Source organism: Seriola dumerili, unplaced genomic scaffold (genome assembly GCF_002260705.1).
Source record: "Seriola dumerili isolate Sdu_G_001 unplaced genomic scaffold, Sdu_1.0 BDQW01000147.1, whole genome shotgun sequence".
NCBI classification, from domain to species: Eukaryota; Metazoa; Chordata; class Actinopteri; order Carangiformes; family Carangidae; genus Seriola; species Seriola dumerili.
This window is the reverse complement of record NW_019174402.1, coordinates 381,561-394,581: the sequence shown is the minus strand read 5'-3', so window position 1 is coordinate 394,581 and position 13,021 is coordinate 381,561. Positions and strand designations below refer to the sequence as shown.

The window sequence follows — 13,021 nt, the reverse complement described above, 5'->3', positions numbered from 1 at the left end:
GAAATGTCACATCCCCTTCTGAAAGCTCTTTTATGGAGAACCTTTTGTACCAGAACCTTTACGTTAAGTGACACTTTCAATATGAAAATGACAAAATAAAAAAATCATAATAAGACAGGAGATAAAAAATAAAAAAAAAAAACAGTGGGAAAAAATAATGAAAGAAAAGTAGAAACTGTGGAACGGCAGCGTTGCCGGTTTTTCCACCTTTCACCCTCTTTCGTCCCGTCATTTATTTTTGCATTAGTCATTCTGTCCCTCCAGGACATTAACCTTTGTTTGGCTACTGCCCCCCAGGACACTGTTTTGATTGGCTCTCATTAAATCAGTTTATTGACCCTTTATAAGCAGCCAATCAGCTCATCCAGCCTGTAATCAGGAAGAGTGTGCTGACACAGTGGGATCTGAGTAATCAAAAGACCGGCTCTGTTCATTTACACAACCTCCGAATCCTGCAGGTCCTCGAATAAAATCCAACCGAGCAGAACAAAAGCTGACCTTTATGGTTGCTGTAGGATTGAATTAGGTTCAATATATAAGTCCTCCACCAGGCTCAGATATTAGTGGAGATTTTTTTTGTTTTTTTAAATCAGTGCAGTAAGTGGACCATGCAACTGCAACTGCTGCCATCTCTCTGATGTCAGCCATCTCGCCTTTTGGAGATGGTTGAGCCTTATAAATCTTTCTCACTGCGGTGAATACAGTCAGAAAAGTTTCTGCTCATTGGATGGACTAAAGTAGACTTGGCAGCTGCATGCCAGGCCTCAGCATTATCATGTGACAGCAGATAAGGTTATTGATTGGTCCGAGTAAAAGCTGAAATGACGGTGTAAGCATTTCCTGCTAAAGCAGGAAGTTGATGGATGGAGAAGAGGGATGGAGCAGGCAGAGACTGAGTGATGTCCTGCTTCCAGTCATTCGTCTATCTGTGTCCGTCACTCTTTGGTTTCCTCCCATTTCCAGCTTTCCTCCCTTATCAGGCTGGTTTTTTAAGACTTGTGTTTCTGACAAGACGATGCAGGAGAACAGAGCATGAACTCTCAGGTGATATCCAAACTCCTCTTTCATTTTTGAAAACATTTTTTGAGTTTTTATCAGTTTTTGCCTTTGTTGGTTTTAAAAGGATTTGAACTGAAATACAGGGACCAGCCTTGAAAGTCTGACCTATTATTTAGTCAATTCAACAAACTATGAAGCAAATGAAACGGTGACAGTGGCACCTGAAGAAATGTGCACCACTTCAATGACAGTCCTTCAAAACATGATTTTAGAAACAGTTATAAGATGACAAGTAGCAGTTAGCCTAGTTGTTTCTGTGTGTATCCACACGAACAAAGATGACTGTATGAAATAAAACTACACTCTTCTCACATAAAATCTTTACTATATATATACTTTTTGTGATTGTTTGTTTTGTCCAGTCTTTCTTCTGATTGGTCAAATAACAGCAATAGCCTTTTCCCATTTGTATCTACATCAAAAATCATACAAATAAAGCATGTGGGATTAACTAATGTTCATAAAATGTAGCTGCCATCCTGAAAAAGTACTCCAACAATTTAGCATTGGCCTTAAAGAGAGACATGTTTTTTTCTAATGGCTATAATTGGTGCAACAGAGCCTGATGTATCCTGACTTTTAAGTCTCTAGTACACCTGAAGCTCTGAAAATGCTGGATTCCACATTTCCCATAATGCAACGCAGACCCTCCCTGCCCTGTAGACACTCATGTCTTTGAAACACCACAACCCCGAATTTGATGACATCATTTGGGTTATTTTTTCAGACTGCCCCTTTAATCTTCACAAAGAGAAGCAGATGTAAATAAGATACTGTGTGAAAGCCCCACATCAGCAGTTTTACATGGTTTCATTTAAATGTATGTGATACTAATTAAATTTTATGTTACTATAGAAACATATACTGATTCTTATTACCCATGATAGAGTGGAAACCCGAGGATTAATGAGACTTAGGTGCCTGTATCACTTGCAGGGAACAACATAATTACTGGTTTACTTCCTCTGTGAACATGCAGTCTGCATCTGGAGCCACCATTTGGATAGTAAACAATCTGCCACTGTTATTTTAGCCAACAAAATGTTGGAACAACTTTATTAGACTCATTACACACACATCCCCAAACGCAGTTTAAAGTAAACAGGAGCAGTAAACAGGAAAATACATTTAATGTTGGGTAAAACTAGACTTTTGGTGGATGTTTTCAAAGCCCATCTGTCACAGTGATAGATCAGGATTATTTCTGGCAGAAGCCCTGCATGCAAAATGAAACTGCTGCTTAATAAGATAATATGAGCCATTATCCAATCATCCTGTCAAACAAGTGCCATCCAGTCAAAACAAAGCATAAAGGTCATTTGTTGATAAAAAAAATATTGAAATAGAAATGAAATTAATTTAGTGGGGTTTTTTTTCTGTGTTGTTCCATATAATGTGTAGGCTTCAGTGAAAAGTAATTTCTAATGAAGATGAACAGATGAACAGATGGAGTCTTCCTGTCTGTCTCCTCCTCTGTCCCCAGTTCTCCCATCATCAGTTACATGATCATCCCTCTTTTGGCTGGATCATCCTCCCTCTATTCCCTCCCTTCTTCGTTTTCCCCCTCTCCCTGCCTGCCTCTCCTCTTCAGCCCCTTTTATACAGCCTGTTCAAGGGATGCTGGGAATGTTGCTGCCTTAATTCCACCTTGGTCATTCTGTATAAAAGGTGTACAGATGGAATTGGGGAGGACATTGTTGTTCTGGCATTAAGCCAGCAGTAGATGTAGTCGCAGAGCCGGATCGAGGTCTGTGGAAAAGGGAGAGCTTATGGCACGCTGTCTAAAACCACACACCGGGGCAGCATTATGCCGGGTTTGTTCGGTTCAGCGTAAACAAGCAAAGGCGGCATAATGAGGGGTCGTCGTAACGGTGATCTAGCAGGAGCTCTGTTGAAAAGAGGCTTTTCTCCACCGGTCAGTCAACCAGGGAAAGTCTCCTTTATGCCAGTGAAGAATTCGCTGCCAAACGAGTCCCCACACAGAGAGCTGAGCATGAATGATGGTAGTGGATTGATTGATTCAGACTCCTGTCAGAGAGCCTGGTTAGATCAGTCCCTGCCCGCCAAACTCCACGTCTGTGAATGTGTGTGTGTTCGTGCAGGGGTACGTGCATGTGTGTGACTGCATGCAAAAAGCCTTTCCTCTGTTTCTGACCCTGACTCTTTTCCTTCCTTTTCCTTCCTTCTTTCCTTCCTTCCTTCCTTTCTTCCTTCCTTTCTTCCTGCCTTCCTTCCTTCCTTCCTTCCTTCCTTCCTTCCTTGCTTCATTCCTTTCTTCCTTCTCCCCCTCTCTCCCTCTGCTGCTCCTCTGCCATGCTGTGATAGTAATGTTGACACTAAGGAACTCTGTGGTAAGTAGACCACACACACACACACACACACACACACACACACACACTGCCCTCTTTCTCTCTCTTATCTATTATTAAAAAGTGCTTCTCAGTTGAAATGTAATTATTTTTCTTTGAAATATATTAATTCAGCTACTTTCAGCTCAACGCTACAAATTATTTTGCATTTCTGAACATTTTTTTTTAAACCTTGTAATGTGCCACTTCACATGTACATATGTGTGTGTGTGTGTGTGTGTGTGTGTGTGTGCGCGCGCAGACTACTTTGCCAAGCACATGGGGGACTATGAGGGAGTCCTGGCCTCTTTGGAAACACTCAATCTTTCCATCCTCAAAGCCATGGACTTCACCAAGAAGGTAAGAGTTTGTGAGTTTGTGAGTGTGTGTGCGTGTGTGTGTGTGTGTGTGTGTGTGTGTGTGTGTGTGTTTTATACGTAACTTTTATTCTCCCTGTGTGTCTTGTCATTCAGTTTGCACAGACGTTGATGATGTCCCAAACTTCATTCAATATACACTATTTCATAGTTCAGACATAAAAGTTCACCTCTATCTGCAGCTCCCAGTGGCTTTCCACAGCCTCATAGCATCTTTCATCTCACACTTTAGTTTACTAGCTTTATTGTTTTAGTTCACTCTGTTCTCTGTTCTTCTTGTTTCCTGCCAAAAAGCTCTAAAAACCCACTGCACTATACCTGCCCGGCAGCAAACAGCAAACAGACACAGTGAGCAACTTGCTGCTGAACACAGTGGAGCATTTAGCAGCTGAAGAGACAGATATTTCCCTCAGGAGTTAGTAGAGACTGAAAACGGCTAAAAGAGCCTGAATATTGGACTTAGATTCATCAAGTGGCCAGAAACACGACTTCAAATGAAATAATGTCGCTTCATAACTGCAGGACGTGTGAATAAGCGACTGTTTTCTAACATGTTTCCCATCACCTTAAAACAAGCAACGATACAATACTGTCCGCACTGATATGAGTGTGTGTTCATTTACACCTGATCTATGGTGTCTGTACCTCAGTGAGTGTGTGTGTGTGTCTGTGTGTGTGTGTGTGAGTACGGTGGAGTGCGGCAAAATAATGGTATGTCAAGTTTCTGTCTTGCGCTACAGCCAGAGGCTCCATGGCCCACTGGTTCAGATTGTTAGTGTGTGGGTGGATGTCTTGGTGATTGTGTGTGTGTGTGTGTGTGTGTGTGTGTGTGTGTGTGTGTGTGTGTGTGTGTGTGTGTGTGTGTGTGGCATTCAGCTGAAGAACAGTAATGTGTTATCCTAGTTTTTCCCATGTGCTATATATAGCAGCAGCTGGTCCACAGCTACGAGATCCATGTTCATGTTAGAGTTCTGCTTCATACTGTGTGTGTGTGTGTATGCGTGTGTGTGTGTGTGTGTGTTTAGCGCTCTGACTCTGCCATGTGTGTCTCTATATCTCTATCCACCAGCTCTCTGTCTTTATCTTTCTTTCAGCTGCAGGCCATTCAGCAGCACTCACACACACACACACACACACACACACACACACACACACACACACACACACACACACACACACACACACATACATGCACACGCACACTTGCCCTCCCTCACACACAACCTCAGGCTAGTTTCTCTCTAATGAGCAGCCATTGTTTAATCAATCAGTTGAGTGTCTCTTTTGCTCTAGTGGTGTATCTCTCCTGCTCTCACACACATGCTCTCTCTCTCTACCCGTCCTTCTTTGGAGCCATGATATCATTATGTTGTCTGTTGCGGTCAGTGTGGAAGAGCTCCAGCGGTGCTGTGCAGGCAGTGGATCAGCTCAAGGAGTCATACAGCCAAACCGGAGCTCAGATACTGCTGATGAGTCAAATGTTGATGGAGATTTCTTTGTGCGTGTGTGTGTGTGTGTGTGTGTGTGTGTGTGTGTGTGTGTGTGTGTGTGTGTGTGTGTGCATTTTAGACAGTGAGTTTACAGTAGGAGCAGGAGAGAGACGAAGATTGGAGGCTGACGTATCTTTGTTTCAGATACAGTCTAGACGCTGCAACTGTCAGTCATTTGAAAACGGTTGTTTGCCTGGTTAGCCAGTTCTCTCAGGAGGAATCCTCCTCAGACGCTGGAGCTTATCAGCAAAGGTCTAAGTGGACTGTCTGAGTGCTAATCTGCAAGTAGGGATAAGAGTTTAAGCCACTGGGCTGGCTGTAATACAGTAGCTGCATATATTTAAATTGAATATTATCCATCAGCGATGCTAATTTCTTTATCTTTTCCCCCTGTACTCTTCTTCTGTAATTATCCATCACCACTTTCTTTCTCTGCTGTTGGTCTCATTATTCACTTCCTCACCCTGACCCCATTCACCATCAACTTTCTCCATATTTCTCTATCTATATATAAATTATTTGTAGCACCAAAAACCATCTCAGTGTAGTTTAACATCTCCTCTCTCATGCTTTTCTCTGGAGCTCAGGTCAGTCAGCCAATCATAAGAGAGGCTCTGAGCCTCTGCTCTGATTGGCCCACTGTTTTCTGAGTGATTGATTAAAAATGTGTCAGAACTCAGGTAAAACACTCAGAGAAACTAAATCCTGCAAGGCTGGATGGTGGGTTCAGGTGGGCGGGGCTTGGGGCAGGGCTGCTTTGTTGTGACATCACAAAGTTACAGAAGTCCTGAAAGCTCGTTTTAAGGCTCCGTTTCTGAATACAAGCTGTGTGTATTTCTCTGTGGACTGAGCGTGCTGATACTTTCACAGTATTAATATAGAATCTAGACCTAAAAAAAAAAAAAATACATGGAAATTTCCCTTTATACAATATGGGATCTTAAAGAAATTATAAATCATTCCATATTGCAGTTGTCAAGATACAATAAGATATTGTAACCAGTATATCTCGAATGAGAAACCAATTAAATTGATGCATCCAGAGAGCTGTTTTCAGACAATGTCCATGTGAAAACTGGAGAGACTGTCCAAATCAAAGCAGATGTGAGGAGGAGGAGTGGGTGGAGCTAAAAGACAGAGCGTGATATTAACTTGAGCAGAAGGCTGCAGCCTGAGTCCTGGCCTTTTAGATCCCAGTGAGAATTGATTAGCTCTCCATCCACCTCAGTGAAAAGAGATGCAGAGGGAAGGAATGAGTGAAACCGGAGAGAGCAGACTTTGTTCTCGGCAGTTACGTACTCCACTGTACAGAAGTGGTTTTTCTTGAAATTTATACCTCAGCAGTCTTGGCTCTTATTTGTTGCAGAGCAATGTAAGGCAGGATGCATAAAATTACGGACTGCAGGGCTGCTTCTGGAATAAAACATGTTACAGTAGCCAATGCGTAATCTCCCAGACTGTTATTTTCCCCACAAGAATATAAACCGTCTGAATGTGTGTCCCTGGAGAAGAAGTTTGATATCCACAGCTGTAAGCCATGCAACTGGACAGACTGCCAGAGAGATACCGATGCTGCTTGTCTGTGTCACCATCGCTCATCGTCCTCCCCTTCATGCTCCCAGAGGGAAAACCAACGCACTAATAATTCATGCAAATGTGATATTTCCATTCACTTCATGCAGTATTCATTATTTTGACTGTCAAGGTATCAATTACTGGAAGCAGTCGTTGCTGCCAGTCTTAAGAGGCTCATGAGATTCTGCAAATGAGCTGACCATAAAGTAATTAGTGGTGATTAACAAACTCAAATCACCTCTGACCATCAGATCAGTCCAGGTATTAATTGTAATTATCCTGCTAATACAGAAAAGAATCTGAGGGGTTAGACATAATTAGACATAATTATCTTTAGATGGTAAAATTAGATTACAGCAGCAACTTTGCTGGATGGAGTGATCTGCTTTGTGTGTATTACCTATAATTGCTGCATAGACATTATTGACTGTTTAATGTATTAACACATGCAAAGTTGTGGAAAATTTGAAATGTTTTGGGAGGCCAGATTAGTTTTATTATTCTTTTTTATTATTATTATTGTTATTATTATTATTATTATTATTATTATTATTATTATTATTATTATTATTATTATTATTATTATTATTATTATTATTATTATTATTATTATTATTATTATTATTATTATTATTATTATTATTATTATTATTATTATTATTATTATTATTATTATTATTATTATTATTATTATTATTATTATTATTATTATTATATAGTTTTTTAAATGTTGCGTTATTTGAGCTATTTAATTTTTACAGTGAAAAAAAAAAGATGTCAATTGGTCAAGTTGCCCATAACATCCCGCTGCAGCTCATGTCAACATGGCATCACCTCAGGAGCTCTTTACAAATCACTATGGTGACAGTTGCCATGGAGGCAGGATACTTTGGGGTCAGTTGTCATGGAGATCGGAGGGTTGACATGGAGCCAGCTTGTTAGGAGAAGAGATCACTGAGCTGACTTTAGCCGAAGTTTTGTACTTGCAAGCAGCAGCATCAGAGGCAGGACAGACTGAAGCGTCTCTGATGTCTTTATGACAGTTTCATACTTTCATACTCTGTAGTTCTTCTGGAAACTCTCATTTCCAAGAGTAAGTTCCTAATTTTGTGAACAAGATCAAAGATGGCCGCAATCAAGCGTTATAGGAAAGTCTAAGAAGAACTTTAAGAAAGGAAAGGCTGGCAGAGAGGTTGTTTGGCCAAGACAGACTCTGAGAAAGTCGCTCCCGTCTGTTCTTCCTAACCACAGTAGCATCTTAGTCATATTCCCAGATGACAGCTCTGAATGTCATGATTCAGACAGGGAGCAAATATATAATCCACAGGGATGCAGCAAATGTGTAGAAATGCTTCATATCCAGAGTTCTTTCAACTGTTTATCTCTTTTTCTTTTCTGTGTGAAAGCTTTTATGGCACTATCAGAGTCAGAAGTGGTTCCAGAAAACAATTTTAATTGGCTCAACGGCAGGTGGAAATAAGTAACCGCCCTTCCCATGAGTACTGTGTGTGTGTGTGTGTGTGTGTGTGTGTGTGTGTGTGTGTGTGTGTGTGTGTGTGTGTGTGTGTTGGGGTGATGAGAGCTGAAGCAAGCAGCAAAAGGAGAAGAGGGAAAATTCATTTAATCTCCTGTCCTATCTGCCCTGTATAAATGCTCTGTTTAATGAGCCACTCTCATTAGCATTTTATTTTTTCTAGCTGAACGAGCCACCACGCTCATTGGCAACTCTGCAGGCACACACAATCACACACAGACCAAAACCTTGTTAAGTCTGTCTTTTTTTTTCCAAATCTGTTCAGGAAATTGTTTCGCACTGGTGAATGACCCTCCATGAGGTTTTTAGCCGCCTCTCATCCGACTCCTCCACATCTCCTCTTCCTCTCGCTTCTCCTTTCTCTCATCTTGTCCTCTTTCATCTCTGCTCTATTGTCTTCTTCCGCCCCCAAGCCATTGCCTCCTCCCCCTCCTCATCCTCTTCATCCTCTCTTTTCTTCGTGAAGATTAAGGTGAAGCAGATCACGGGGTAGGGAAGGCGTTTTGGTCTGTACACAATAACATGTGAGCAGTATGAGGAGAGTGAGAGGGGAGGATGATTGAAGGAGGAAAATGGGGAGAAGAGAAAGGGAAACGGGGAAGAAAGGAGAAGATGGGAAGAGGAGGTGAAGGGGGCGTGGCGAGAGGTTGGCAGGAAGTGAAGATGGTGATGAATAAAACGATGAAAGAGAAGTGAGTGAGTAAAACATCTCAGCTGGCTCAGTCGTGCGTCTGATAGGACTCTTGGTGGAGAGGTTTGTGTAGTTTGCGTACATCACTTATTCATTAGGATTTAATGGGGATTCAGATGAAGATTGTTCACATCACATCCAGTATCCATGATCTGGGAATGCAGTGGTGGGGTGAAAAAGCTGAGCCTGTGCTCTTGAACTTTTATGCTTGTGACAGCATTTTCCAACCCTTAATGAGATCATTTCTATGGAGCCCAAAAACCGACAAAAAGCAGTAAAAGGTTATCAGAAAAGGAGGAAATAAAACTGAATGCATTAATAAATAACAGTGTTACTTCAATAGATAAACTGAGTGTAAAAGGAAGTGAGTTTCATACTTCTCCTGTAGTATCAAATCATTTTAAATAAAGAAGAAAGCCACCCTCACATATAGTACATGGCAACACTATGTAATTATTACATTACCATTAAGGATAATGGGAAATGTTGCAATGGGAGAAAAGGAAAAATAAATAATTAAATGTGTGCTAAGACCAAAGGAAAATGAGCTTGTAAATGATTAATAAAATAGTCAAATAAATTAAGTGAACTGATTAAAGCCAAAAGTGTTTCCAATCATTTACTTACTGATTAGAGGTTATAAGTTATAATCCTTTAGGTATTAGTCTGGATTGATTTGGTGACACCCGTGGTTACTATGGTAACAGCAAGTGTGGTTTTGTAGTAGAGCTAGAGCAGGTCGTCCACTCATCGGAAGGTCAGTGGTTCAATTCCCAGCTCCAGTCTGCATGTGGAAGTGTCCATGGGCACGATGCTGAACCAATGTGTGTGATAGAAAAGCACAGTATAAACTGTAAATACCCATGTCTCACCAGCTGAACACTTTTTAATGCGACGCAGCACCAGTAGGAAATGTTGGGTTAGCAATAGCAGTAAGTTAACGTGACTCTGGCTTGTTGCAGAAGAGTCAGTAGACAGTGAGGAGAAAATATTACTAACAGCAATGACTGATTACATGCGTGTCACTTTTTTCCGTGAATACTTTGCTCACATGAAGGCAGTCTGAATGACGCTGAGAAAATGTCAGTATCAAGACTGGAAACTATACTTTTATAAAGCTTTGACAATTATAATGCTTTACATTTCTTTTTGAGTTGTTTGAAAACTATATTATATTATAAACAAACATGTACAATATATTCTTTACACATACACTAAGTTGTGTCAACCCCGATAAGTGCATCCCTCATCTTTTATAATCTGGTGTCCAAGGGTTACCGTTTCCCTGGTAACCAAGGAGCACTATACTGCTGTCAGAGTGCGGGATGTTGAAGAAGTGAAGTCAGACTCGGGGAATGAGGAGAGGAGGCGAGTTAGGGAGCTGATGAAGACAAGTTGGGGTGAGGAAAGAATTTGAGAAAGGTCAAAGAGAGAAAAGAAAGGCAGGAGTGGGGAGACACTGATAGAAAAAACTGACCGGAAGAGGTGGAAGGAGTTGAATTAAATTAAGGAAAGAGTGAAGGGGCAGAGGAGGAGTTCAGAGAAGAGTGTAGGAGGTGATAGGAAAGGAGTGTGAGATAAGTCAAGAGGTCACATACAGTGAGAGAAAGAGGTGAGGGAGGTCAGAGACGCAGCCTGACATCTTTCTCATGGCTGCCACTACTGTGAGGATGAGGAGGAAGCTCCGCAGCTCCATGAGAAACTGATTACATGGTTTCACTTCATCCTTCAGCTCCTGAGTGGTACATCACTTTGCTAAAACATTTCACTTTGCCATAGCCTTGCTTAGCTCACTCTTTTTTTGTGTGTGTTGAGCTACAAATGGTGCCACCGCTAACACTGGCTCTGTCATTAAGAGAGATTTAAAGATGGTGGTTAAAGGGGTCAGTGAGTTATGTCATCAAAGTGATCAAAATGTAGTTACTGTGACTGGTTCAGCTGCTGGTGTTTCCTTCTGCAGTTTCTAATGTGGGGTGTGTTGATAACGTTTCCTAGCCTAGCCTATAGCTTGACCTCTGCCTGCACTGCAACTTTTCCTCAGAATGAGTGTTTCAAACGTGGCTTCATTTGCTCATCACCAGTAAAGAAATGAAATCATTAAAAATTACTTCCTTTCATTTGCCTGTATCGCTTAATGCAATGCTAATTACATCCTGCCACATCTATGGTATCGTCTAATACTATTTAGTTAGCTAGATGTTTGGGGGACTGCTGCGTGATATTGCCAACATGATGTGAACATATTCATGAAGTCAGTCTCACTGTTGTCAGTCTCTTGTCAGTCAGTCTAATGTTATAGCTGACTAATGTAAACTTGTCACCGTAGGAGAAACAAGCAACAACCCAACCATGTGTGTGTGTGTGTGTCATAGATGTGCACTGATACTTTAACAAATAGCACTACACATCTGAAAAACAGGGAGTTATTTTTTTTGGCCATTTTTGCCTTTATTATGATAGGGACAGTGAGAGACAGGATGGTTAGGGGAGAGAGAGGGAACCCAGGCCACTGCAGTAAGGTACAATATATACTCTATACCAAGTGAGCCACAGGACACCCCCAGCCCCCATATTTAAAGCCCTGTCAGGTGGCCTACCTGAAGCCAGTTTACTATAGTTAGCTTCAAAGGTATGAGTGCTTTTTTTGATGAGGCGGCATTTGATTTCTTTTCATTTGACTTCCCCAGATCAGAATTTACAGACATCACTTTCCTCTCCATCAGTGAAACCAGCCTGCGCTGCATTAGTAGTAGCCATCAGAGTACGACCCCTCCCCCCTCTGTGTTAGCCACGGTGTTAGCGTTGCAGATTCAGTTTGAAGTCAGCTCCTCTCAGAGTTGGAGCAACAACACAGCAGAAGATCAGCTAGCATGTTACTCATTTTATATGTATGTACGTCCACTGTTCACTCTGTCAAGGTGCGGTTCTGTAGAGAGCGGAGGTGACTGACTGACTGCATCCTCAGTGTCTCCCACAGCTGTTAATGATGTGGACATGAATAATTTGTGTGTGTGTGTGTGTGTGTGAGTGAGAGAGAAAGAACTGGCAGAGTGTGTGTTGTGTTGTCAGCTGGGTGTGTGTTGACTGATGAGGTTACACCCAAAAGCATGAATAATGCAGAGGACTGTAGGGAGTGAGAAAGAGAGAGTCAGTGTGTGTGTGAAAGAGAGAGAGAGGTGGTTGGGTAATTGGGTGAAAAGAGAAGAGAGAGAGCGAGAGAGAGGAACTCCACTCAGGCATTTAATACAGAGTTGAAGGAGAGAGAGAGTAAAACACACAAATGAACCAGAAAGCTCAATACAATGTACAGTAATCTCTTTTCTCTCCTACCCCCCTTTATTCTCTCCTCTGCTCTCCTCTTCCCATTTTTTCCCACTTCCTGCCTCCATCTTCTCCCTTCTTTACTTCCCTTCCTTGAGCAGCCTCGCTCCCCCCTTCTGTTTCTCCCCGCCTTCAGCCTCCATCCTCCATCCTCCTCCTCGCCTCCCTCCATTCTCGTCTCTCTCTGAAGGCCGATGAAGCTGGCATGATATCTGAAGAGTGTGAATGTTTCTGATGCCTGTTAGTGGGCTCGCCTTCTGTTTAGAAACAAACTCAGACACGCTGCCTGCTGTGAGCCACTTCCACACTTCCACCAGTTAAATTTCTCCAATAAACCAAATGCTTGGTTAATCTATTATCTTCTCCTTTTTGTGGCATCCTTCAGTCCTGACTGCAAACACAAATATCCTTGTGATGATGCGTTAACTAAATTTAAATGTATGTGTAATTATATGTGATTGCAGCCTCTTAATAATCCTGTTCTTGTGGAAAAATGAATTTACCCCCCCCACCCACACACACAACCCACACACCACACACACACACACACACACACACACACACACACACACACACACACACACACATCTCGTACGTCAGATACTGGGACTGTTATCCTAGTCAAT

The 13,021-nt window shown here is 41.8% G+C and overlaps 1 protein-coding gene across 1 annotated transcript in view; it reads left to right on the top strand.

The window, feature by feature from the left end:
- Nucleotides 1-13,021, top strand: part of necab2 (N-terminal EF-hand calcium binding protein 2) — a 119,343-nt gene that overhangs the window by 32,032 nt on the left and 74,290 nt on the right. Inside the window, exons 4-5 of the mRNA XM_022750016.1 lie at nucleotides 3,385-3,410; nucleotides 3,670-3,767. Of these exons, the coding sequence (XP_022605737.1) occupies nucleotides 3,385-3,410; nucleotides 3,670-3,767 (124 nt within the window). The remainder of the gene's footprint in view (nucleotides 1-3,384; nucleotides 3,411-3,669; nucleotides 3,768-13,021) is intronic.